This window comes from Xenopus tropicalis, chromosome 4, assembly GCF_000004195.4.
Source record: "Xenopus tropicalis strain Nigerian chromosome 4, UCB_Xtro_10.0, whole genome shotgun sequence".
Lineage (NCBI taxonomy): Eukaryota > Metazoa > Chordata > Amphibia > Anura > Pipidae > Xenopus > Xenopus tropicalis.
The window spans coordinates 91,637,122-91,664,739 of NC_030680.2; the positions used below are offsets into that span (position 1 = coordinate 91,637,122).

Genomic DNA, 27,618 nt, shown 5'->3' on the forward strand with positions numbered 1-27,618 from the left:
AATCCTTATTGACCCAAGTCAGTAATGCCAATGTTAATCTTCCCTTCACAAGATCTTTTAGTAGATTTTTAGGGATGCTCCATGCCCTAGAGCTGGTAAACTGTAAATCTGCAGAGAAATTGATTAGCTGGCTTTCCCCCCCTTATTTGATTTTTTTAAGGTTAATATATTTTGGACGCTTTCCAACACTTGACATCTTTTCCCCATAGTCCTCTAGAGGGCTCTAACTCACGCGGATAATTACACAGATGTCTCTTTTGATTTAAGGACTACAGCTCCCTTGGCCTTGCAATAAACAACTGCTTAAACTGCACGAACAGTGCACACACCGGGAGAAAAATAAATAAGTGGAGTATGGAACCACTGTAATGCACTGGTATGAAATCATTGGCTTATTTAAGAAAAAGGCCACTTGATCACTAAAGAAACATAGGCAATTCTTTATTTAAAGACCATGCCTGTATCATGGGTGTGGTGTACTGTAGGACAGTCTGACACTATAAATCTAGAATCTAAAATATTGTATCATATCATGTATTTTAAATGAAAACATTTAGCCCTTAAAAGCTGGATATCAACAATACTGGTTGGCAACTTTTGGGCAAAAGGAGCAGCAACAGCAAATTTCTATGTGCAAATTCTAAATATAAGTCTGTACCTGCAAACATGATTACATGTGCAAACTAAGAGAATATTATGCCTAAATGCACAAAGGAAATACTGAAACCGCTATCACCTCAACTGCAAGAAAACATCTCTATTGAGGACTGGCTCTAACGAGGCAGATTGTCATCCTGTGGATAAATTTAGGCTGATAATCCACCCCTATGCTTAAACATACTGCACTCGGAAGCACTGACTCCGCCCAGGTACAGGCGCACGCAGCCGATATCCCCCAACAAACTCATGTACTCACACGGAGCAGATTTTGGCACCAAAGTGCCGCACCTTAACTACACACTAGCTGATGTTGTGCCAGTCGGTACACTTACAAGAGGAAGCGGATCAGCTTTTCCTTCACCTGGTGGAGAAACAGCCTTGTGTGCCACTAGGCTAACAGGGTGGAAAACTCATGGAAACAATGTGTCAAGACTCCTTAAGATGTGTGTGTGTGGGGGGGGGGGATCAGAGCTTTGCTGATAAGGAAGTGAAGATTAATATCAGATGCCTGCAGTATAATCAATAGACATCTGTTAAATTTATCTCACCAAGTAATTACATTTATCAAACTCACATAAATATAATATATATTTTGTGAAATAAAGGATAAAGATACTGTTCTGAAATAAGTATTGATTAAATGTGGGAAGTCTTGGAAAATGTAAGCAGTATCTGATGGACTTTAAAGATCTTCAAAAAGACAGATCACTTTTAACATTAATCAAAAATTGTTGTGTTGTGGTAAACAGTGGCTTTGGGAATCTAGCAGCTCTAGTAACACAGGTTTACACAGGCAAGCTGCTTGTAAAAGAGATATGTGGCTTGCTTAAACAGCTTACTAGTTATTACTTAAATAGGAACAGAAATTATTGGGTAAAATACCTGCATTCTCCAATTATCACCACAATACCTGCTACCATTTTATAAAATGTGCTTAGTTCCGAGCTCTACATCTGCCGTTGGTCTGTCAGAGATAGAGATCACATTTGCATTTTGAAAAAATAATTTTAAGCTAGTGAACTACATCAAGAACTTCTCTTGTCCTATGTACGTCATTACTCCGAGACACTGTTCTGCTGATTGGTATTTTACTGTACAAAGTATTAACTGTTTTACTGCTGCCAGCCTGAGTTACAGCTAAATATCACTCCCAAAAAACCTACCTGCACAAAAAAGGACACCCCTCCAGATGTTGACTCTAGAGTCACACTGGAATTGAAATCATTTGATAAGCAGTCCTCAGCAAACAGGTCTTATATCCTTAAGCTGGCCATACACGCACCGATAATGTCGTACGAAACCTCGTTTCGTACGATATTTGGTGCGTGTATAGCAAGTCGGCAAGTTGACCGATATCGCAGGAGTCTGCTGATATCGGTCGACTTGCCGATCATCCAGGTTAAAAGATTTTGATCGGGCACCATAGAAGGCGCCTGAGCAAAATCTGCCGTCAAGGCTGAATCGGCAGAAGGAGGTAGAAATCCTATTGTTTCTACCTCCTTATCTGCCGTTTCAGCCCTGAAGGTTAGTGGCGGATTTAACGATCTTTCGTGCAACCCCTTTACTGTGCCTTAGCCATTAACTTAGACATAATACAAGATTAACCTGTTGTCTGCTACACCTTTTCACAAAACAAAAACTCTATGGGCTATGTCACACCATGCATTTTCTCCACTGGCAGAACGCCTTTGCTTCCTCCCAACCCCAAACATCCACGGGCATGGACTGGCACAGCATTGGCATTTTAGCTCGAAAATGCATATTTAGACACTTTTTTTGGGATGAAATTCATCCAGTCAATGCTGTGCCTGTCAGTGCACAAGGATATCGGGGAAGAAGAAAGGAGCTTTATAAAGTAAAAAAGTGAGAATTCCATGACTTTGCTACAACTGGAAGTGGTAACTAATATAAAGCTTAAGTGTGAGTGATAAGGGAGACGAGGGAAAACTGTTCAGCAACTTACCCTCTGGCTGCGCAGCGTAACTCCCGCAGATTTAAAATCAGGAAACCTGATCCCAGCTGTTTCCGGTACTGCCTAAATGGGGAGAAATTATTTCTTTACTTCAAGTTATTGGGCTCATATCTAAATGTATTGATTTGTCATTCAGATTGGACTTAATGAAAAACTCAGTTACCAGCAAATTTCAGAATCCTGAAAAAATTGTTATGTATGTAGTAATTTTCTTGATAGTTTGTGAAAAAACACCTGCAGTAAGCTGGATACATTAATAGCATGTTATGTCACCAAAAGAGTATAACAATTTGAATTTGTTATGACTCACTGTACCAGCAGCAACTGAAATGTTTAAATGTGCCATGCACTATATAGCTAATTTTCTAAGCAGAATGTGGGAGACATAAGAGGCCAGTGTATATTATAGTGCAAGTGTGCAAGAAGATGCAACCAAAAAGACATTTGAAAATCATCATATAGACACTGCTCCTTATCAATTACGATATAAAGCTGACCATACACAGAGAAATTAAGCTGAAAAATGGGCCCCTATAGACAGAGTCAGCAGCTTAATAAGGGCCCTCCCTGACTGCCCACTTAGCAGATACAGTACCTGGCTGAAAATCTATTGGGCAGGTTTGAAAATCCTGAATGATCAGATCAGCCCAATTTGGCCATCACATAAGTGGCCAAATTTGTCTATGGGTCAGCTTTATACTAATCCCATAACTAAAAGTAGGACTAGAGGTGAAAATGATTTGGTTTACACTGAAGCTATCATCTTGCATAGGTTTAGACAAATCTTTGCTTAAACTTGCATACCAAACATTTCTTCTTCTTTTACTGAATAATGTGACAACCATACATAATGCACTAGCATATCATAAAGATTTCAACCGGCTGCTTTCCCTAAAAAAAAAAAAAACTAACAAATATAGTTTGTAGAAACATTTGGATCTTTCAAGGACAAATTTAACCCTTCTGTTGCTAGAACACCTTGAAAAAGCCCTAAAGCAGCAAATAATTTCTCTGTTCAATAGTGGTTTGATTGCAACCATTAAACACACAGAAAAGGAGCTCAGGGGAGAGGCACCGTCCTTGTTATTGATTCAAGGTTTCCCGATTGCCCCCTGAGCGTAAACAAGACTGGTGATCGGGAAAACTTTGCATGCAGCTAGCACAAGGGAGTGCTGACACTTGTCAATGATTTTACGTCATGACCCATCAGCAGGAAGTCATCACTTTTAGACACCCAGGAGGTGTTTAATCCAGTTATTTGCACAAACAAATACAGAAAAGCGCATGTAAAATTAAATCATTTTAAAGGGTGAGTCTCACCTCTGTGAAACACAAAAACATAACAAAAATCAATCTCAACCAATCACCGTTACTATGTAATTTTATGTACCATATTGCAGTTCAGTTTCTGCTCCTTAATGGATTAAATACATGTTTAACCTGTGGGTTTTTGAGGGGGAGAAAGGTGGAATTAAACTGTTAAGCTGGCCATACACGCACCGATAATATCATACGAAACCTCGTTTCGTACGATATTCAGTGCGCGTATGGCAAGTCGGCGAGTCGACTGATATCGCAGGAAGCTGCTGATATCGGTTGACTCGCCGATCGGCCCAGTTAAAAGATTTTGATCGGTCACCATAGAAGGCGCCTGACCAAAATCTGCCTTCAGCGCTGAATTGGCAGAAGGTGGTAGAAATCCTATTGTTTCTACCTCCTTATCTGCCTGTTTCAGCCCTGAAGGTTAGTGGCGGATCTGACGATCTTTCGTGCGACCGATGGTCGCACGAAAGATCGTCAGATCACCACGTGTGTGGCCACCATTAAGGGTAAAACAGACCAATCAGCAAACAGCAGTGCACTTTGAACTCACTACTTGGTTATGTTTTAGTTACAATGTTAAGTCCAGTTAATATATATTACTTTCTTATCTCAATACAAGACTAACCAGTTCAGTCTCTGCTTAAGTACTACAAACATGTACTTAAAAGCTCTGTGCAACACAAGCTCTGCTTGTTGTGTATACTTGTTGTTTTTGCTATAACAATATTATGTACACTACTCTAATTTAAGTCAGTGCAAATTTCAGTAGGTACATTGCTAAATAATTTAAGGCAACTGTTTGCAAAAAAAAAAAATATTAATATGACTAGCCAGCATGAAAATAAATATATGGCTCTTTAGTCTAGTATAAACAGCAGGCCAAATTATGTTGCAAGCTATACATGAAGGTGAGATCCTAGCAACTTCCACGGCTGAAATAACGTTGTGAAAACACCTATTGTATGCTTTGCTGAATCAGAACAGGAGGACTGTTTTATACGAAGCCCCATTAACTGCATGGTTTCTCAATAACCAATGCTTACATAGGAACCAGTTACAACCTAGGAATATGCTCAGTGACCCCAGTATTTCATGTAGAAAAGTATTTGGCAAAAGAAAAAATGTCACTTTATTAAAGGAGAAGTGATTGTGGGACAACACTTGTGTGTACTTAGGTTTGGTCAAGGTTTGAGCCAAACACTAAACACAAAAATGTCAGACTAAAACCCCTATATGGTATTCACTTTCTAAAATGTTTATGACAACACAGGAAGGACATATCTAAAATATAATTTGATAGGCTGCTTGTGTTTGCCAGATAGAGTGTTTTTTTCAAAAAATATCTTAGATTATAGGACATTATGGGCTTAACTATTAACACATTAAAAGCTCAAGGTGTAAAAAGCTTACAGGCTTTTCAGTTTCCTTCTTTTGTGGTAGCTTCTTTTTCGTTGCCTTGCGTTCAGCACGCCTCAGCTCTGTGGTGGTATCAGCTGCAGTAATAAGTTTCTGCAGATCCTGGGCTTTCTTTTCTCGCTCCTTCTTTCTGCTTTCAATTTTCCGCAGCTCCTGAATTAGATATTCCTCCTCTGACACCTGCAGGTACAACCCAAGATAGGCACGTTATACAGTCCAGCTCTACACAAAATACAAAGGTTCCACCTAGTGGTAAAATATTACATTACGTTCACACTGGCCATAAAAACAGAAGAGAAAAGAGTAAAACCAGAGTTGGCTTAACAGTAGTCAGTCAGTAGTTGTGACACACCAGCATGCTTGCTACTTCCAACAGGATATATTTCCTTATAATAACATGCATATAATAACATTAAATAATAAAATCCACGTATTTAGAGGTATGCAGACAAGTGCTTGCAGTGTTCAGTATGCAAGACACTAAGGCATAATATTTAGATTTAATGCTACTGGAAAAGATACTAGGAGCAGATTAGTATGCAAAATCCTGGGTTAGTAAAAAATATAATATTTTTTTAAGAACATGACAAAGGTACACTGAAAAAAAAGTGAAATAATGTCTCTGTTTTGCACCTTTCCTTTAGCTTTGCACCGTGAGGTCAGTAACTTTACCAAAGTAAAGAAAACTAAGTGAGAGGGTGAGCAGGAATACATACTAATGGGTTTATTTTTCAATTTTCGAGATTGTGAATTTGAGAGAAATAGTTTGTGCTTTCCTGATAACTGCACATATGGGACTTTCCAAAATCAGTACTTATTATTCATATGGTAGCTGTGTGTGTTTTTTTTTTTTTTAATTGCCTACCTTGGTAACGGTGAGAACTAATTTTGGTATTGCAAATATAAGAGCAGGCATCCCCACCTTTTTTTTTTTTTTTTTTTTTACTCATGAGCCACACTCAGATGTAAAATGTGTTGGTGACCCACACAAGCATAAAAAAAGCTCTTTGGGGATGCCATATAAGGACTGTGATTTGGTAGCCCCATACTAGACTACAGGAGGCTTTGCTTGGAGCAAAGGTGGTGAGCAACATGTTGGTTGTGAGCAACTGGTTGGGGATCATGTATAAGAGCATACACAGTCAGCAGGTCAGTAGAAGTAAACAATATACTGGCAAGCAGACAGAGGGAGATGTTTAACCCTGTAATATCCTACATACAAGCTAAGTGCAGTTCAGGGATAACTACGTGTTGTAAGCAATAGATGGGGAAATTAATGGAGACAGTAAAAGAAAAGACACATGCAGCGATTAGTAGCAGCGACTTTTAAAAAAGTTGCGACTAATTTGTGCAGCAAAAAACTTGCAGCAACTTATACAGTAACCTAGGGCAGGAAAGTCACCGTGACCGACTTTTTTAAAAGTCGCAGTGACTAATCACCCCGTGTGTCTTCACTCTAAACCAAACAGCAAGGTGACCTGCAGAGTAAACTAGACTAAACATATTATATGCATCAATAAGAAAAACTAGCAGTACATAATTTACCAAAGTAGACAATAAGTTGCTCCTGCAGCTGGGTGCTGGGTGCAGTGAATACATCTAGCACCATGTGATGCAGGGTAATATGACAGAAAACGAACCTGCTCTGGTGTCCTGTTGTACAATCTTTCCAGCTGCTCCTTTCTCCTCCTCTCATGTCCTGCATCAAATACAGGGATTTTCATGTCTGTCCCTGGGGTGGCACGAATATTTGCCAGCTTAGCACAAATGCCATAATAACGATCTTTCAGATCCTCTGCTGACCTTTTCTGTTAGAATGGAAAGACAGGAAAAATGCAATTTTGTATAACAACGGCTACTTACATGTTTCTGTGCATTTATTTACGATGGGTAAACATAATTTAAATGCAGGAGGCACGTTCTTCAATAGGAAAAACGCCTTCACAAGCCACCACTGACCTTTAAAAAATAATCTATAGTGTAGCTTGAATTGGTTCACCTTAAGTGCTCAGAAACAGCTGTATTAAATTCTCAGGTGCAATGAAATTTATATATATAAATAAATAAATTATTTCACTAATAGAGCGTTATGTATTTCTGCTTACAAATTATATTTGCATATTTTATTCTGCTAGAGACAAAGTTGGGTCAATGGAATACCACAGTTTAAAGCAATATTGTCATGGGAAAACATGTCAAAAAGCATCAGTTGATAGAGCTTCTTCAGCAGAATCCTGCATTGTCCTTTTTTTTTTTAAAAATGCAAAAACAGATTTTTATTTAATTTTGAAATTTTACATGGGGCTAGCCATATTCTGCATTTTCCAGGGTGCCAAAGCCATGTGACTTGTGCTCTGATAAACTTCAGTGACACTTTACTGCAGCGTGATATCACCCCCCTCCCTTTCCTCCCCAGCAGCCAATCAGCAGAACAATGGGAAGGTAGCAAGATAGCAGCTCCTAGTAGATATCAGAATAGCACTCAATAGTAAGAAATCCAAGTCTGGTTTGTGATTCTCGAGTTACATGAGAGTAGGAGAAACAATAGGTTACCTGAAAGCAGTTCTTAGGGCAAGGCAACCACGGGCATCTAATCTCCCCGCAATGCCATCCCCACCAGCAAGAATGTAAATCACTGGTGGGATGGCATATGCGTCGTTTCAGTTTCCCAAAGTCACCCAAAGTTTCCTTGAGAGGCAACTTCGGGAAACCAAAGTGACGTGTATGCCATCCCACCAGCGATTTACATTCTTGGCAGTGGGATGGCATGCCAAGGAGATTAGTCGCCCGCGGTAACGAAGATTTATCGCAGGCAACTAATCTCCACGTGTGCCACTGCCCGTATGTGCAGGTAGCACTGGTTCTTTCTGAAAGCTCAGACTCAGGCACAATGCACTGAGATGGCTGCCTACACACCAATATTACAACTAGATAAAATACATGTGTTGGTTTAAGAATAAGAATTATTTACTATGTAAACAGTGTAATTTAGAAATGAAAAGTACACCATACAAATCATGACAGAATCCCTTTAACTAAAAGCAAGTTATGCTCACACATGAAAACTAAAATGGGTACCTTAAACTGCTGATGATCATATCGGTCATGGATAACAATGAATCGCAGATCAAAACGTCGGCAGAGGTCAAAAAGATGGTCTGTCTCAGCTTTAGTCCAGCCATCATCATGCAAATACATCTGATACTCCTGTTCTGAGTAAACTGGAACCTGTACAGACTGATAAAGACACAGATTAGTTAGGGAGAATCATCTTTGCACACAAACAGGTTGTTCTTCTATATATTTTTCTAAAATAGTTTAAGTGTAAGGACATAGCTAAGTTTACGTACACAATAGCTGTGCAGTGAATCCAAATAGTGGTCATTTGCTTCATGACTTCCCACCAAAGGGAACAGTTTCATAAGAGACTGTGGAATACATTGCAGGTCCATGAGTTGTTAAAATTATTGAAATTAAAACTGTACTCTTATTACAAATAACAGATGCAATCAGTTTAAATTGTGTAAAGGGGAAGCAGATGAATATGTATACAAGCACACAATAATTTAAGCGTTAAATGATTACTGATCAACTAAATATTTTAAAAACAGCAAGCTCACCAGCCTGAGAAAGCTAACCTTTGCTTAGCTGACACAAAGGCTTTGACCTTGAATGAGCGCACACACTCTCACCGCCAGAAGAGCTTAAATATGAAATTGATTAGTATGCACAAAATTCCTCACTGCAGAGCAACATCTCCGATCCTCTTATAAGCCCCCAAACACATACATATTCAGTGCAAGCATCTGTGTGTGTTCCACTCACAGCGTAAACACTGCAGCAAAAGTCCTCAGAGTCCTGAACTGTCATATGTGTGCTTACATTTTGCTTGTTCCCATGAGAAATGCACAAACAGATAACTTGCTGTGACGGGAGGGAAGTTTGCGGAGGGTTAAGAAGCCTTAGCAGAATGTTAAAAACTCATGACCTATGTCAACAATTGACTTGAGAATAAAGAAAGAAAGGCAATATGAGAAAAGTAACAATATTCAAGTCCTGACCTTTATATCCTACGATAGCCCACATTTGTGTCAGAGCATGTTTTACTCAGCAAGAAAAGCTGTATACAAATATATTTAAAGGAGAAGGAAAAGCTAAGTCACGTGGGGGTGCCAAAATGTTAGGCACCCCCAAGTGACTTGAATCGCTTACCCCGTACCCCGGGCTGGTGCCCCTGTACGGAGAGAACAGCACCTGCCCTGGGTACCTGCAGTGCTTCCTCCTTCGCCGCGCGCGCATGCGCAGTAGAGTGAAATGCCGAACTTTAACAGAGAAGTCAGCTTTTTCACTCTACTGCGCATGCGCCTGACTCACAGTCAAGGCTGAACAGAGCAGGAAGGAGGAAGCGCATCGCCCCAGGTGCCCCGGGCTGATGCAGTTTTCTCCTAATAGAGGCACCAGCCCGGGGTACCAGGTAAGCGATTCAAGTCACTTGGGGGTGCTTAACATTTTAGCACCCCCAAGTGACTAAGCCTTTCCTTCCCCTTTAAAGAATTCATTATTGGCCCATATGGGGCTTTAAAGGGCACCTATCCCTCTATATTGTTCCCCCACCAGAGATGCAAGCTAATAGAATTTAAAAACTGCCCCAGCCATGCATGTGCATAATGAGAGAGTGCCGCAACTCACTCATTATGCACGTGTGTGATGTAGGAGAGTGAGTGACATCCACCACTCCAACGTCAGATGCATGCGCACAGTAAGCGAACAGGGGAGACCCACTCATTATGCGCCAACCAACATGGCCGCCTGCACTGGGAGCTCCCTCCCGGTACAGGTAGCCCAGGCCTGGCAGGGAGGGCGTTTTTAAAAAAAAAAAAAAAACCAAAACAAAAACTATTGTTTCACCTATCTGTTTCACCTAGAGAGTGCGGTCTCTATTAGGCTGCACCTCTGGTGGAAGAAACTATATACGGGGGTGCTAGGTGCCCTTTAAGAACTAACTGTATAAATATTAAAGTAAATTGAATTCCGCTTTCTAAGAGTCCATAGAAATGAATGGATAAATGAGACGAAATAGCACAAGCTGCATGCACAGACATATTAGAAAGACATATAGAGGACTATTCATCTTGCTGTGTAATATTACTAGGCATCACAGTGTAATGATTTTCAGCATGGTCTGTAGTGGCATAAAATAATGTCAAATCTGCCAATCAGGTGGTGAAAATAAAACACACACCTTGCCATTTATTGTACACACTAGTTACACTAGTTTTAGGTGTTAATCCTTTTACACAGTATGATAAATATACCCCTTAAGGTGGCCATACACGAGCAGATCTTCCCCCGATATCCCCACCTACGGGTGGGCGATATCGGGGAGCATTTAGGTAAAAAAAAAAATAATCCGATCATTTGGCCCTCGGATTATGTGGGCGGCAATGGGGCAGTCGGATCGGGGACCGAATCAACAAGCTGATGCGGTCCCCGATCCGACCGGATTTTCTAACCTGGCCGATCGAGATCTGGCCCATTTCAGGCCAGATATCGGTCGGCCAGGCCGCTCTGCTCTCCCCATACACGGGCCGATTAGCTGCCGAATCTGTCCAAGGGACCGATATTCCATGCAGAGATTACTATGGTTGGCTAATCTCTCCTAAATGCCTTTCAACCGGTAACAAAGGGAATTGTCGGTGGAAAAGCCTATGCATCACTGGTAGAAAGGCATTTGGGGGAGATTAGTCACCCACAGTAGCAAAGATCTATTGTGGGCAATGTATTTCTGTCTGGGACATCAGCCTAAATCTTTTAAAAATGTATACACTAAAAGATCAAAGCTTTGGAGTTGTTCATATATTCCTGTTTAATCTAGGTAAACAGGTTTTTCCAAGGAGTTTTTTTAGACTCAGACTCAGAAGCATCCAGGAAAAAAAAAACCATTTAGCTAAATCAGTGAAAATAGCCTTTCCTTGTCCTTTAATTACTATTACATATTTAGCAGGACATTTCACCTATAGGGGGCCATGGAAACCTACCCCAAACAGCCTATTCAGAGGTGTACAGAATTAGAATATTTAATAAGCAAGTGGTTCACTCTCCTTCAATGTAGGAGGAAGGATGGTTTAATGTTTAGAACTGCTAGCTTTCAGCCCTGACTATGATTTTGATGACACCAGTATCTGCAAGGAGTTTGTATATCCTCTCCCTGTGTGAGCATCGCTTACTGCTGGTTTCCTTCCACAAACCAAAAACATACAGTTAGGTTATTTGGATCCTGACAGTGGCTGTGTAAGGCAAGGTTGTTGAACTGGCAAATGTGGCCTTTCAAGAGATTTTTATAATCAAGGATTAGGATTACACTGATTTCTTTGTAAAACATTATACTTTTAATATGAACCAGCACTCAAGCATGTGGTGTGACATATAATCAGCCATCGATATGAACAAAGTTGCAAAGCAGTGTGATAGGAAACTTAGTATGCCTCCATTAGAGCAGGAAATAATTTGAATGTTTAATAATTTCAGTAAAGAACATCATACCATGTTAGTGATATACATAAATAAATAATCTTAACATATAGCCCTCAATTAGCACAGGATACATATTTAGAAATATATTACAAAAAATATATTAAAAACTATTATACTGATAGAAACCTTTTATCTCTTCTTTGAGGTGAATGGGTAGCTTAGGTGGTAAAGAGGCGGGTGGATCTGTGCCACAGCCCTACAGAAATCTGTCCCACATATTCATAACCATTCAGTAAAACAGCATATTCTAATGTTACCAATTATTAACATTATAGTGTTCTGCACCTCTATTCTAAATGTCAAACCTTATTTTTTCATTAAATTCCTGACACATTTAAATACCCATTTATTCTATTGTTTTCCTTGAAAATTCTCTCCTGCAATGAGATATTACTCCCCTTAAATCTTATAAATGTTTTTTACTTCAATTTCACTGTAAAATTCCTCCAGCAGGTGGCTTGCACTTGTAGGGAATATCCTCCCCCTTATCCATTAGTACTGTAAAGTGCTCATTGAAATATTATTGTTACCCTTATAAAAAGATTATTACAATCCCAGCCTAACAATATTTGTACCTACTTTATTAAACCTGGCAAAGGGGTAGTCCTTTCCTTCTTCTGAAGCTCGACGCCAGTGGAAAAAAATAGCTCCATCCTTTCTTGCAGGATTTGTGAATGGCATCCATTTCCAGGGCCGAACTTTCTTGCAGCCTAGTTTTGCCTTCACTGTGCGGTAGCCCTGTGTAGTATCACTTGGTAGTAACGGTGGTGCATCCCTATAAGAAGATTTTGTTTAGAGCCCTGCCATATTACTATCAATACACAGTCTTAATACAGTTTACTTTACTATAAAAGAGATTTAAAAAATTTTTAAGGGGAAAAACAAAAACTTAAAAGGATATTAAAAATGTAAAGATACTTAAAATAAAAAACTTGTATGTGTGCCTGAAAATAATGTGACATATTGTACAGGTATGTATGGGATCCCTTATTCGGAAACCCGTTATCCAGAAAGTTCTGAATTACAGAAAGGCCATCTCCCATAGACTCCATTCTAAGCAAATAATTCAAAATTTTAAAATGATTTCCTTTTTCTCTGTTATAATAAAACAGTACCTTGTACTTGATCCCAACTAAGATATAATTAATTCCTATTGGGGGCAAAACAATCATATTGGGTCTATTTAATATTTAAATGATTGAAGTAGACTTAAGTTATGGAGATCCAAATTACGGAAAGACCCCTTATATGGAAAACCCCAGGTCCCATATACAATGGAGTGTATATTTTGAAGAAAGACAAATGTTGCCTACCAGTTCAACAAATAGCATGGGCAAAATAAATACCAGCAACCTCTCCTCAAAACACTTCACATTTTGCAAAAGAGTGTCTTTTTATGCTCCCTGGCTTCCTTCTCTGATGTCTGCATCTTTGTGGGGTTACACTCAAAAATTCTACTATGGAACAAAGTTAATACATGATAAATGCAGAAGTATAATAATATCATTATTCTGCATTTGAATGTATTATGTTTAAATATATTGCAAAGCAATAAAAAATGACTATAACTTCTATAAATACTATTGGAATTGTGAATTGCTTATTTATTTCAATCAAGCACTTGAGCATTTTAAAAACTTGGGAAATGTGGTGATGCTTGAAGTGTGGAAAATTATAGCATAATCCATACTGGAAGTTGGAATTGATTTTAATACTAGGGAAGGGTTCCCTTAAATATTCCTTGAAAAAAGAAATATCAATAAAGAACATGCAGCATTTGTTTGCATATCCATTTCATCCCCCCACCCGGTTAAAGAAAAACCCCTATAATATGACCCCAACCTACTTTTTGTCAGAGTAGAGAAGTGCGTAAACCTCGCGATGCATGCCCTCCGGTCTCTTAAAAGTGAGAGTCTCTGAAGATTTCTTGGATTTTTTCTATAATGAGGAATGTAGGAACGTAAATTTGAGACAGAGAAATAGTTTATTTACAGTTGCCTATATAAAGATAACACAATAAAGGAACATGAAGCAGAAAATCAAATATTCTAAAATGTTATCTAAAAAGCATATATTGACTTATAGTTATTTGTTTAAATTAATAGTGGTTACATGAGTGACTTTATTTGGTGCAGAAAGAGGCTGCAAAAATTACCAGGCCCATATAGTTGAAAATGTAAAGAAGGGCTGAACCTCAAATTAAAATCATTTATGAGATGCAGGATTTTTATTCATTTTGTTTAGTTCTACTCAAGCATAACAGTAATAGATAAAAGCTCTCTAATGGTAAAAGCCCTGATGTCTGTCACAACTCACAATATAACCAATAAATTAAATTAACTTTTACTAATATGTTGGTGGTGATAATCTGAGATAATCTGCAATTAGCATTCATTGTTATATTCTTGTTTTATCAGTCATTTAGCTTTTGCAACTCTCAACGTTGGTATTTCAGTGGTTATCTGGTTGCTAGGGTCTTGTTTTCCAAGGTATTGGTTTGAATAACAGACTGGAATATTAACAGGAGAGGGCCTGAATAGGTAGATAAAAAAAGGTAAAAGTAACAATAAAATTGCAGCCTTACAGAGCAATAGTTTTTGGCTGACAATGTCAGTAACCCCACCCCACTCCCCCATTTTAACGTTTGAAAAGACAGAAAAGGAAAGTGAACAATTAAAAAATAAATAATGAAGACCAACTATAAAGTTAATAGGAATTGTAAACGTTATAACATACTTAAAGTAGCCTTAAAGTTGAACAACCTCTTTAACTTGGTTTTGTGTGCAATATCAACATTTTGCCTTTATTGATAAGCCTTTTATTTAATTGGCAGGTAGTACACAGCTTCACTTGTATCCCGCACCCAAGATATCTGTATGACTTGTAGTACCACAATTTCACTGCTTCATGGAAACAGAGACATTGATGGCAACAGTGCACAACTCAAAAGTGTAAGTAACTATGAGTAAATCCTAAGACTCATGCATGTAAATATATTCTTGTACAACTATGTGTAAAATGCTGATGTTCAAAAAGTAATTGAACATCAGAGCCCATCAGAGCCCTTAGAACTGCTACCACTTCAATAATAGAAAACATCTGATTATCTAGTTTTGCGGCTCAGAGAAACAAACCCACAGAAATGTACCTTATCTGCATTAATGATGTCCTTTTTGTTGATGATTCCAGTGACCTCTGAATCCCCACCCCCCAATTCCAGAATATCCCGAACATCTGCTCCTGTAGCCATTTTTCAACCTAAAATGCAAAAAAAAAAAAAAATATATATATATTGGTTGTATAACATCAATGTTTCATTACATAATTTGGGGCTATGGCATATCATTTGATCGCTGCTTAAATGCTTAACACCTGTAACTCAGCACATATTAATGGGAATCAACCCAGGACAATTTACAGGAAGTAAATGCATGCAAAGCCCAGAAGGAAAGGCTAAACTAGTGGGGTGCCAAATGTTAGGCACCGCCAATGATTATATTCAGTTATCTTGCCGGTGCCTATTAGGCGAAAACTGCACTGGTCAGGGGTTAATGCAGGCGAGCATTTCTCTTCCTTCTTTCTCCTTTTGACGAGATCCTGGGGCCCATGCATGCACAGTTGAGTGAAAGCTGGCTTTTTAAAAAAAATTAGCTTATCACTGCACTGCGCATGCAGGAAGGCCGAAGAAGGAAGTGGATCTCTTTGGCGCATACACCCCAGCTGGTGCACTTTAATCCTAACAGGAACACTAGCCAGGGGTTTCAGGTAACTGATTACAATCACTGGGAAGTGCCTGACATTTTGGCACCCCCAGTGATTGTAGCTTTCCTTCTCTTTTAAAGGAGACATATATCCTTCTATATTTAGGAGTATAATTCACTGTTACATTCTTATATGTCTCCTTTAAAGCACAGACTTACAATCACACACTGTAACCAATAAATGCTACCAGGTGATAGGTTGCTACAGGTGATTAGACATGTAGCAAGCTTTGCAACTTTTATTATAAAATCCAAATCATAGGTAAAATCATAGGTAAACAATACTCAAACAACAGAAAAAACAGCATGGCACACAGGCCATCTACTTTTGGCAGAGAGAGCCATCATCTACAGACAAGGGAAACTCAGAGGCAATGATTTAGACATATGCTGCATACATGTATAGACAGACTCCTAACCAGGTAAAACATTTGTCAAAAACCTTTTGCTGATGATTCACTATCGCCATGGTTACAGAGCCAAGGTGATCAAAAATGTCTGTTATACACTGTGCCATTAATTCACTGCAGTGAAACACACCAATGAATGGCCAATGGTATACTGACTATTAGTAGTGATACGCATGTGTGCAATTGCGAACCCCATTCATTTTCAGAGTTTCAATCTGTAATTTGTACTAAAACAATGTCCAAATGTAAAACTACGGAAGCCCTCTCATTTTACTCGCACACGAATTACACCTCGGAATAAAGGGGAAGGAAGCAACAAGCTCCGGAACTAAGTCACAGCCAACCTTGGTCTCCGGAACATTTAGCGAACAGAGAACTGGGCTATTTACCTTTAGTGAAGGTCTCCGCACAGCTTTAATCTAATCCCAGGCTACACTCTTCTCTCCCCCTGGGCACTTCCGGTAGTCGCCAAAGGAGTTTCCGGCGGACGAGATTCTTTGACGGCCCAAACTAGTTTCTACGTTCGAAAAGGACCGTGATGACATCACAATCACGTGACCCTACATTGTTATTGTTTTAAGGAGGATTTGCGGTCATTTCGCGGTAGATTTAAATGGATGAAAACCGCTAATATTTGACTACTGCTTTCCTTTGGGAAATGGCGAACAGGGGTTGGGGTGATATCACTTAATAGTGGTTAGGGGGATACACCGTGCGATTTACTGGGGGTTAGGGGGATACACCTTGCAACTTACTGGGGGTTAGGGGGATACACCATGCAACTTACTGGGGGTTAGGGGGATACACCGTGCGATTTACTGGGGGTTAGGGGGATACACCGTGCAACTTACTGGGGGTTAATGGGATACACCATGCAACTTACTGGGGGTTAGGGGGATACACCATGCAACTTACTGGGGGTTAGGGGGATACACCGTGCAACTTACTGGGGGTTAGGGGGATACACCGTGCAACTTACTGGGGGTTAGGGGGATACACCGTGCAACTTACTGGGGGTTAGGGGGATACACCATGCAACTTACTGGGGGTTAGGGGGATACACCATGCAACTTACTGGGGGTTAGGGGGATACACCATGCAACTTACTGGGGGTTAGGGGGATACACCGTGCAACTTACTGGGGGTTAGGGGGATACACCATGCAACTTACTGGGGGTTAGGGGGATACACCGTGCGATTTACTGGGGGTTAGGGGGATACACCGTGCGATTTACTGGGGGTTAGGGGGATACACCATGCGATTTACTGGGGGTTAGGGGGATACACCATGCGATTTACTGGGGGTTAGGGGGATACACCCTGCCACTTACTGGGGGTTAGGGGGATACACCATGCAACTTACTGGGGGTTAGGGGGATACACCTTGCAACTTACTGGGGGTTAGGGGGATACACCGTGCAACTTACTGGGGGTTAGGGGGATACACCGTGCAACTTACTGGGGGTTAGGGGGATACACCCTGCCACTTACTGAGGGTTAGGGGGATACACCATGCAACTTACTGGGGGTTAGGGGGATACACCGTGCAACTTACTGGGGGTTAGGGGGATACACCCTGCCACTTACTGGGGTTAGGGGGATACACCGTGCAACTTACTGGGGGTTAGGGGGATACACCTTGCCACTTATTAGGGGTAGTTGGGGTGATACACAGTGCCACTTACTGGGGGTCAGGGGGATACACCGTGCAACTTACTGGGGGTTAGGGGGATACACCTTGCAACTTACTGGGGGTTAGGGGGATACACCGTGCAACTTACTGGGGGTTAGGGGGATACACCTTGCAACTTACTGGGGGTTAGGGGGATACACCGTGCAACTTACTGGGGGTTAGGGGGATACACTGTGCAACTTACTGGGGGTTAGGGGGATACACCCTGCCACTTATTAGGGGTAGTTGGGGTGATACACAGTGCCACTTACTGGGGGTTAGGGGGATACACCCTGCCACTTACTGGGGGTTAGGGGGATACACCCTGCCACTTACTGGGGGTCAGGGGGATACACCTTGCAACTTACTGGGGGTCAGGGGGATACACCTTGCAACTTACTGGGGGTTAGGGGGATACACCTTGCAACTTACTGGGGGTCAGGGGGATACACCGTGCAACTTACTGGGGGTCAGGGGGATACACCTTGAAACTTACTGGGGGTCAGGGGGATACACCTTGCAACTTACTGGGGGTTAGGGGGATACACCTTGCAACTTACTGGGGGTTAGGGGGATACACCCTGCCACTTACTGGGGGTCAGGGGGATACACCTTGCAACTTACTGGGGGTCAGGGGGATACACCTTGCAACTTACTGGGGGTTAGGGGGATACACCTTGCAACTTACTGGGGGTTAGGGGGATACACCTTGCAACTTACTGGGGGTCAGGGGGATACACCTTGCAACTTACTGGGGGTTAGGGGGATACACCTTGCAACTTACTGGGGGTTAGGGGGATACACCGTGCAACTTACTGGGGGTTAGGGGGATACACCGTGCAACTTACTGGGGGTTAGGGGGATACACCGTGCAACTTACTGGGGGTTAGGGGGATACACCCTGCCACTTATTAGGGGTAGTTGGGGTGATACACAGTGCCACTTACTGGGGGTCAGGGGGATACACCTTGCAACTTACTGGGAGTTAAGGGGATACACCTTGCAACTTACTGGGGGTTAGAGGGATACACCATGCAACTTACTGGGGGTTAGGGGGATACACCTTGCAACTTACTGGGGGTTAGGGGGATACACCGTCCAACTTACTGGGGGTCAGGGGGATATACCTTGCAACTTACTGGGGGTTAGGGGGATACACCTTGCAACTTACTGGGGTTAGGGGGATACACCATGCAACTTACTGGGGGTCAGGGGGATACACCTTGCAACTTACTGGGGGTCAGGGGGATATACCTTGCAACTTACTGGGGGTTAGGGGGATACACCTTGCAACTTACTGGGGGTTAGGGGGATACACCATGCAACTTACTGGGGGTCAGGGGGATACACCTTGCAACTTACTGGGGGTTAGGGGGATACACCTTGCAACTTACTGGGGGTTAGGGGGATACACCGTGCAACTTACTGGGGGTTAGGGGGATACACCGTGCAACTTACTGGGGGTTAGGGGGATACACCGTGCGATTTACTGGGGGTTAGGGGGATACACCTTGCAACTTACTGGGGGTTAGGGGGATACACCATGCAACTTACTGGGGGTTAGGGGGATACACCGTGCAACTTACTGGGGGTTAGGGGGATACACCATGCAACTTACTGGGGGTTAGGGGGATACACCATGCAACTTACTGGGGGTTAGGGGGATACACCGTGCGATTTACTGGGGGTTAGGGGGATACACCATGCGATTTACTGGGGGTTAGGGGGATACACCATGCGATTTACTGGGGGTTAGGGGGATACACCCTGCCACTTACTGGGGGTTAGGGGGATACACCATGCAACTTACTGGGGGTTAGGGGGATACACCTTGCAACTTACTGGGGGTTAGGGGGATACACCGTGCAACTTACTGGGGGTTAGGGGGATACACCGTGCAACTTACTGGGGGTTAGGGGATACACCCTGCCACTTACTGGGGGTTAGGGGGATACACCATGCAACTTACTGGGGGTTAGGGGGATACACCGTGCAACTTACTGGGGGTTAGGGGGATACACCCTGCCACTTACTGGGGGTTAGGGGGATACACCGTGCAACTTACTGGGGGTTAGGGGGATACACCGTGCAACTTACTGGGGGTTAGGGGGATACACCTTGCCACTTATTAGGGGTAGTTGGGGTGATACACAGTGCCACTTACTGGGGGTCAGGGGGATACACCGTGCAACTTACTGGGGGTTAGGGGGATACACCTTGCAACTTACTGGGGGTTAGGGGGATACACCGTGCAACTTACTGGGGGTTAGGGGGATACACCTTGCAACTTACTGGGGGTTAGGGGGATACACCGTGCAACTTACTGGGGGTTAGGGGGATACACTGTGCAACTTACTGGGGGTTAGGGGGATACACCCTGCCACTTATTAGGGGTAGTTGGGGTGATACACAGTGCCACTTACTGGGGGTTAGGGGGATACACCCTGCCACTTACTGGGGGTTAGGGGGATACACCCTGCCACTTACTGGGGGTTAGGGGGATACACCCTGCCACTTACTGGGGGTCAGGGGGATACACCTTGCAACTTACTGGGGGTCAGGGGGATACACCTTGCAACTTACTGGGGGTTAGGGGGATACACCTTGCAACTTACTGGGGGTCAGGGGGATACACCGTGCAACTTACTGGGGGTCAGGGGGATACACCTTGAAACTTACTGGGGGTCAGGGGGATACACCTTGCAACTTACTGGGGGTTAGGGGGATACACCTTGCAACTTACTGGGGGTTAGGGGGATACACCCTGCCACTTACTGGGGGTCAGTGGGATACACCTTGCAACTTACTGGGGGTCAGGGGGATACACCTTGCAACTTACTGGGGGTTAGGGGGATACACCTTGCAACTTACTGGGGGTTAGGGGGATACACCTTGCAACTTACTGGGGGTCAGGGGGATACACCTTGCAACTTACTGGGGGTTAGGGGGATACACCTTGCAACTTACTGGGGGTTAGGGGGATACACCGTGCAACTTACTGGGGGTTAGGGGGATACACCGTGCAACTTACTGTGGGTTAGGGGGATACACCGTGCAACTTACTGGGGGTTAGGGGGATACACCGTGCAACTTACTGGGGGTTAGGGGGATACACCCTGCCACTTATTAGGGGTAGTTGGGGTGATACACAGTGCCACTTACTGGGGGTCAAGGGGATACACCTTGCAACTTACTGGGAGTTAAGGGGATACACCTTGCAACTTACTGGGGGTTAGAGGGATACACCGTGCAACTTACTGGGGGTTAGGGGGATACACCTTGCAACTTACTGGGGGTTAGGGGGATACACCGTCCAACTTACTGGGGGTCAGGGGGATATACCTTGCAACTTACTGGGGGTTAGGGGGATACACCTTGCAACTTACTGGGGGTTAGGGGGATACACCATGCAACTTACTGGGGGTCAGGGGGATACACCTTGCAACTTACTGGGGGTCAGGGGGATATACCTTGCAACTTACTGGGGGTTAGGGGGATACACCTTGCAACTTACTGGGGGTTAGGGGGATACACCATGCAACTTACTGGGGGTCAGGGGGATACACCTTGCAACTTACTGGGGTTAGGGGGATACACCTTGCAACTTACTGGGGGTTAGGGGGATACACCGTGCAACTTACTGGGGGTTAGGGGGATACACCGTGCAACTTACTGGGGGTTAGGGGGATACACCGTGCAACTTACTGGGGGTTAGGGGGATACACCCTGCCACTTATTAGGGGTAGTTGGGGTGATACACAGTGCCACTTACTGGGGGTCAGGGGGATACAGCTTGCAACTTACTGGGGGTTAAGGGGATACACCGTGCAACTTACTGGGGGTTACGGGGATACACCGTGCAACTTACTGGGGGTTAGGGGGATACACCGTGCAACTTACTGGGGGTTAGGGGGATACACCGTGCAACTTACTGGGGGTTAGGGGGATACACCGTGCAACTTACTGGGGGTTAGGGGGATACACCCTGCCACTTATTAGGGGTAGTTGGGGTGATACACAGTGCCACTTACTGGGGGTCAGGGGGATACACCTTGCAACTTACTGGGGGTTAGGGGGATACACCTTGCAACTTACTGGGGGTTAGGGGGATACACCGTGCAACTTACTGGGGGTTAGGGGGATACACCTTGCAACTTACTGGGGGTTAGGGGGATACACCGTGCAACTTGGGGTTAGGGGGATACAACGTGTCGCTTACTGGGGGTTAGGGGGATACACCGTGCCACTTACTGGGGGTTAGGGGATACACCCTGCCACTTACTGGGGGTTAGGGGGATACACTGTGCCACTTACTTGGGGTTAGGGGGATACACCGTGCCACTTACTGGGGGTTAGGGGGAAACACCATGCTACTTACTGAGGGTTAGGGGGATACACCCTGCCACTTACTGGGGCTTAAGGGGATACACTTGGGGTTGAGGGGATTCATTGTGCCACTGGCTGCTGCTGAAGGGAGGTAGGATTCACTGTGCCACTTGCTAGAGGGATACACTGTGTCACCTGGGGCTGGCGGGGTGAGAAATACACAGTTCCACTTTGGGCTGGAGGGGAGGAGGAATACACAGTGCCACTTGCTGTTGGTGGGGGTGGAGATTCACTGTGCCACAATGCTGCTGCTGGTGGGGTAGATACACTCTGCCACTTGGTGCTGGGGGGGGGTGGGGTCGCTGTTCCATTTAATTCTGGGTTGCAGTATGATTTTATGATTCAGATTGCTTGTTTAAATTCTGTACTGGCCATGCTTTATGTAAATTTGTATGGTCTTTTCTAAATCCCTCCGTCCCCCTTAAAGCTCATAAACTTGACACCCCTTAGGCCCTTAATCTTACTCTGTGTTTTCTAATGCATTTGTGCAGTGTCTTAGAGTGCTGTCAACTATCTTAATATTATTTGTGTTATAACGGTCTATTCTCAGATTTTTTAAATCCTGATTCCTCCTGTAGTGAGCGAGGCTTCATATCCCTTTTTAGGTTTTCATTTTATTTGCAAAACTAGTTACTTTTAGGATGAAGACACACTGAGCTACTAGTAGCAGCTACGTTTTCTTGGCTACTAAACTCCAGAAAACACCCTGCCATAGACAATACTGAGAATTGCCTCTGCTAAAACGCTTGTAGAGACAGTTATCAGTAAATCATCAGACTTGTATATTTTAGGGCAGGTGTACACAGAGAGATTAGTCGTGTCGCGACAAATCTCCGTTGTCTCAGGCGACTAATCTCCCCGCAATTAGTCGCCCCGCGACTAATCTCTCTGCGTACCCCTGCAGAGACAGTGAAGATTTGTCGCACGGTGACTAATCTCCCAGTGTGTAACTGCCCTTAGTAGCCACAAGAAGTTGCTGCTACTAGTAGCTCAGTGTGTCCTCACTCTTGGTTATCTTTTTGTTTAGACATAAAAATGTAAATAACTGACTTCTTTATGCCTATTTTACAGTTGCAATTGGAATCCAAGCATCCAGACTCTTCTTTCATCTCCATCGTTTTGCTAATTTTGTGCAATTTCTAGTTTTTGCCTTTTCCACTGTATTGCTAAGAATGAAAGTGGTACTCCTCCGCAATATTGCCAAGATACACCCCTTTCTTTCACAAGTAACAGCTAAAACACTAATACATGCCCTTATCCTTTCCCGCTTAGATTATTGCAATCTCCTACTAACCGGCCTCCCAGACTCCCACCTCTCTCCCCTGCAATCAATCTTAAACTCTGCTGCCAGGATCCTCCTGCTCTCTCCAAAGAGGGAACCTGTTCAGCCTCAATTAAGCTCTCTTGCATGGCTGCCTGTTAAGCAAAGGATAGCTTACAAAATCCTTCTGCTAACATTCAAAGCCCTTCACTCCTCTGCTCCTCACTACATTTCTTCACTGGTCTCCCTGCACGTTCCTGGTCGTCTCCTCCGCTCCTCTCAGAGCCTCCGTCTGTTTACATCATCCACACCCACTGCGCTCTCTCGTCTTAAACCTTTCTATCTCGCTGCTCCTTACCTCTGGAACTCTATCACTGAATCCCTCCGTAGGGAACACTCACTACCCCTCTTTAAGAAAAAGCTCAGCTGTTACCTTCTGGAGCACTAACACATTATTTTGCCTAGTCCTGCGCTTAAGGGCAAATGCCCATACCTGGTGCACTCTTACCTTCCAATTTGTGCCTGTATGTTACCCAACCACTTAGATCAGTGCTGTCCAACTTCTGTGGTACCGAGGGCCGCAATTATTCCGACCTACGTGGTGGAGGGCCGATAATGGAAGACAGTTTTGACCACTCCCCTTTTTGAAACCGCACCCACTTGAAACCACACCCGTGTTATCACATGACCATACCCATATTAATGGTTGTAGTACAGCAAAAACCTGCCATACTCTGCCTTCCCTACCCTGCCTGTGTGTGCCATACTCTGCCTTCCCTACCCTGCCTGTGTGTGCCATTCTTGGCTGGTTTGTGCCATACTCTGCCTGCCCTATGCTGCCTGTGTGTGCCATACTCTGCCTTACCCTGCCTCTGTGTGCCATATTCTGCCTGCCCTATGCTGCCTGTGTGTGCCATACTCTGCCTTCCCTACCCTGCCTGTGTGTGCCATATTTTGACTGTGTGTGCCATTCTTGGCTGGTTTGTGCCATACTCTGCCTGCCCTATGCTGCCTGTGTGTGCCATACTCTGCCTTACCCTGCCTCTGTGTGCCATATTCTGCCTGCCCTAAGCTGCCTGTGTGTGCCATACTCTGCCTTCCCTACCCTGCCTCTGTGTGCCAGCATACAGTGACACAATGCTGGCACTGATCCTACAGTCTGCACAATAACTATATATTAAAAACTTTTTAATTGCAGTACCACCTCAGTATATATTCTTTTTGTAGTGTGCAGGGATTATTTGTGGGTTTGAGTCTGAGGTGTGAACAGGGGAACAATGTGGGTGATTACAGCCTGAGCCTGAGGTGTGAACACTGCAGGGGGTGAACAATGCAGAGATTAAAAGGTGTGAACAACACAGGGGATTACATTTTTAAACAATACAGAGGGTTTACAGCCTGAGGTGAGAACCATGCAGGGGGGGCAGTTAATCACAGTACTGATACCATTTAAAGCATACACAAGAGTAAGCCATCAAAGCAGCCAGACAGGTGGGGGGCCACACAGAGGGGGGTCGCGGGCCGCATGGACAGCATTGACTTAGATTATAAGCTCTATGGGGCAGGGACCTCTTTCCTACTGTGTCTCATACCAAATGGCACTTATTCCCTGTGTATATATATATATATATATTTATTGTATTTATCTATTATAACACTTGTCCTCCCTGTGTGTAATTTTGTATTTTGTAAGGTTGTACAGCGATGCGTACCCTTGTGGCGCTTTATAAATAAAGTTATACATACATACATACATACTCGTTAAAGGAGAAGGAAAGGTAAAAACTAAGTAAGCTTTATCAGAAAGGTCTATGTAAATACAGCCATAAGCACTTACAGTAATGCTGCACTGAGTCCTCTATCAAAAGAAACACAGGATTTCTTGTCTCTTTTTTTGTAAACATGATGTTCCACTGTCTGACTTCCTCTCTCAGAAACATCCTTAAATCCCGGGGCCAGAGTCTGCGCAGTTCTCTCTTCTCTCCCCTCTCCTGCTCCCCCTCCCTCCAGAATGCTAAGAATTCCCTCCCCCCTCCCTTAGGAATGTGTGATCTCAGCTATAACGGCTAGAGCTGGAGCAGGTAGGAAGCTACTTAAAATGGCAGCTGCTATCTTAAGCAAACAGAGAAAGCTTCTAAAACTGTTTACTCAGGTATAGTAATGGTTTCTGCAGAATAAATATTTTGTTCTAGGTGGCACTAATATGGCAAATCTATTGGCAGTAAAATGCCAAAGTGACTTTCCTTCTCATTTAAGGAAAACTATGGTTCTACTTGCTGTAAAATTACCTTTTCTGTTTGAAGTAAAGTTCATTTTTAAAAGTGAAAAGGTATACTGCATGCAGTTTTACACTGGTCAAATTCAACCTCAGTTTATTGTATTGCAAATTCCAGAAGAAGGCTTAAAGGGTATTTGGGAGCTATAGTTAAGTAATGTGTGCAAACAATTTCACATGTAGAGAAACTGTAGTTTGAACACAATTATTGTTTTTTTTAATGATTCTGTTAAAATAAAGCAGAAATTTTGTTTTAACATGTTTTATGAAAAGAACATAAATAAATGTCTCACATTTATGTATGTACATTTTTATCTCTTTATTGTCTCTGTAGACGTATTGATGCTGGTAAAAATTTGAAATCCTTGAATCCTTGAAACCTCAAGTGCCACTGGTCATTTCTTTTAATTACAGCTACCTGGCCCTGCAGCTACAGATGTTTTCACTCTAAAAATGTAAGTTTAACAAAAACAATCAGTAGTGACAGGAGGGTGCCATTAGACTCACTGGGGCTCATTTACCAATGCATCGCAGCGCTGTAATAGTCGCAGAGGCAAAACTTTTGCCCTGCGCATAAGCATATTTAACAGTATAGCGCAAACACGGTTGCTTAAAGTTTCATGCGCTAGTTTTGACGCAAACTGCTGCGCCATACAAACATGCACATATGATGGCGCAAGCCTGCACATATGATGACGCAAAACTTTTCAGAAATTATGTGCATAGATGGCGCAAGCTAATGCTCTAATAAGCCCGTACTAACTACGTGCTCCCTAACTTACCAACCCAGTCAGTTGGTGTTTAGATGGAAAAAAAATTGGGCACTTAAAACACGCCCCTAGCCACACCCCCAAAAAACACGTTGTTGCTTGCGACATTATTGCCCAGTATTTGCGACATGTGCATAAAAAGAATTGGCGGAAAAATAAATGAACCGACGCAATGTAACGCATATGCAATTGCGTGTGCACACAAAATGGCGCATAATCATAATTGCGTCGGTTTGTGTGCTGCGATGCATTGATAAATGAGCCCCACTGACAGCCGGCAATGGCAGATTTAGTTATTACTCTACTGGTGTCATTATGCTGGGTCTGTCATTTATAGGCAACAATCTCGCCTGCACTGGTTCTCCAAGGCTCCCTGAATTTGTGCCCTTAATTGTGCGTTAATGAGGCTCATAGTTTCTTTAGGCTAACAGCACATTGCTTGTGTTACTGCTGATACTGTCAAGCAGATAATGACTTCTAAAAAAAAATGTCCCAAGTGAAAGCTCTCAGTGTTATTAAATTGATTGAGGCTCACCTCACCAATCCATGAATCAGCCACATCATTTTATGTTCAATATCATTAGTAGTGTTGCAAAACAAATGCACTGACCATGTTTTTTCAGCAAGAGGCTAATGGCACATTAAAGGAACAGTAACACCAAAAAATGAAAGAGCTTTAAAGTAATAAAAATATAATGTACTGTTGCCCTGCACTGGTAAAACTGGTGTGTTTGCTACAGTAACACTACTATAATTTATATAATAAGCTGCTGTGTAGCCACGGGGGCAGCCATTCAAGCTGGAAAAAAGGAGAAAAGGCACAGGTTACATAGCAGATAACGGATAAGTTCTGTAGAATACAATAGTGTTTTATCTGTTATCTGCTATGTGCCTGTGCCTTTTCTCCTTTGAATGGCTGCCTCCATGGCTACATAGCAGCTTATTTATATAAATTATAGTAGGGTTTCTGTAGCAAACACACAACTTTTACCAGTGCAGGGCAGCAGCACATTATATTTTAGTTACTTTTATACACTTTCATTTTTTGGTGTTACTGTTCCTTTAATGCGCTCTCATCTGCTCCTTTCTGTATCTTCAGTGACTGGCATAGAGTTTGCCTGTGTGGTGACACGGGTTGTGTGTGTATGGGTCATGGCAAGCTTCTGCTCAATATTTTA

General features: G+C 43.0%; 1 protein-coding gene across 3 annotated transcripts in view; it reads right to left on the minus strand.

The window, feature by feature from the left end:
* dmap1 (DNA methyltransferase 1 associated protein 1) overlaps positions 1-16,498 on the minus strand; it is a 33,491-nt gene extending 16,993 nt beyond the window's left edge. The window contains exons 1-8 of one of the 3 annotated variants that reach the window (XM_031899980.1): positions 16,421-16,440; positions 15,054-15,163; positions 13,752-13,843; positions 12,485-12,680; positions 8,450-8,608; positions 7,012-7,179; positions 5,366-5,551; positions 2,624-2,695 (exon numbers count right to left, since the gene is read on the minus strand). In XM_031899980.1, the coding sequence (XP_031755840.1) occupies positions 2,624-2,695; positions 5,366-5,551; positions 7,012-7,179; positions 8,450-8,608; positions 12,485-12,680; positions 13,752-13,843; positions 15,054-15,155 (975 nt within the window). In that variant the 5' untranslated portion in view covers positions 15,156-15,163; positions 16,421-16,440. Of the gene's footprint in view, positions 1-2,623; positions 2,696-5,365; positions 5,552-7,011; positions 7,180-8,449; positions 8,609-12,484; positions 12,681-13,751; positions 13,844-15,053; positions 15,164-16,232; positions 16,253-16,420; positions 16,441-16,465 lie in introns of those variants that run through there. The other 2 variants (XM_031899981.1, NM_001005440.1) reach the window with 2 other exon arrangements.
* Between the last annotated feature and the right edge of the window lie 11,120 nt (positions 16,499-27,618).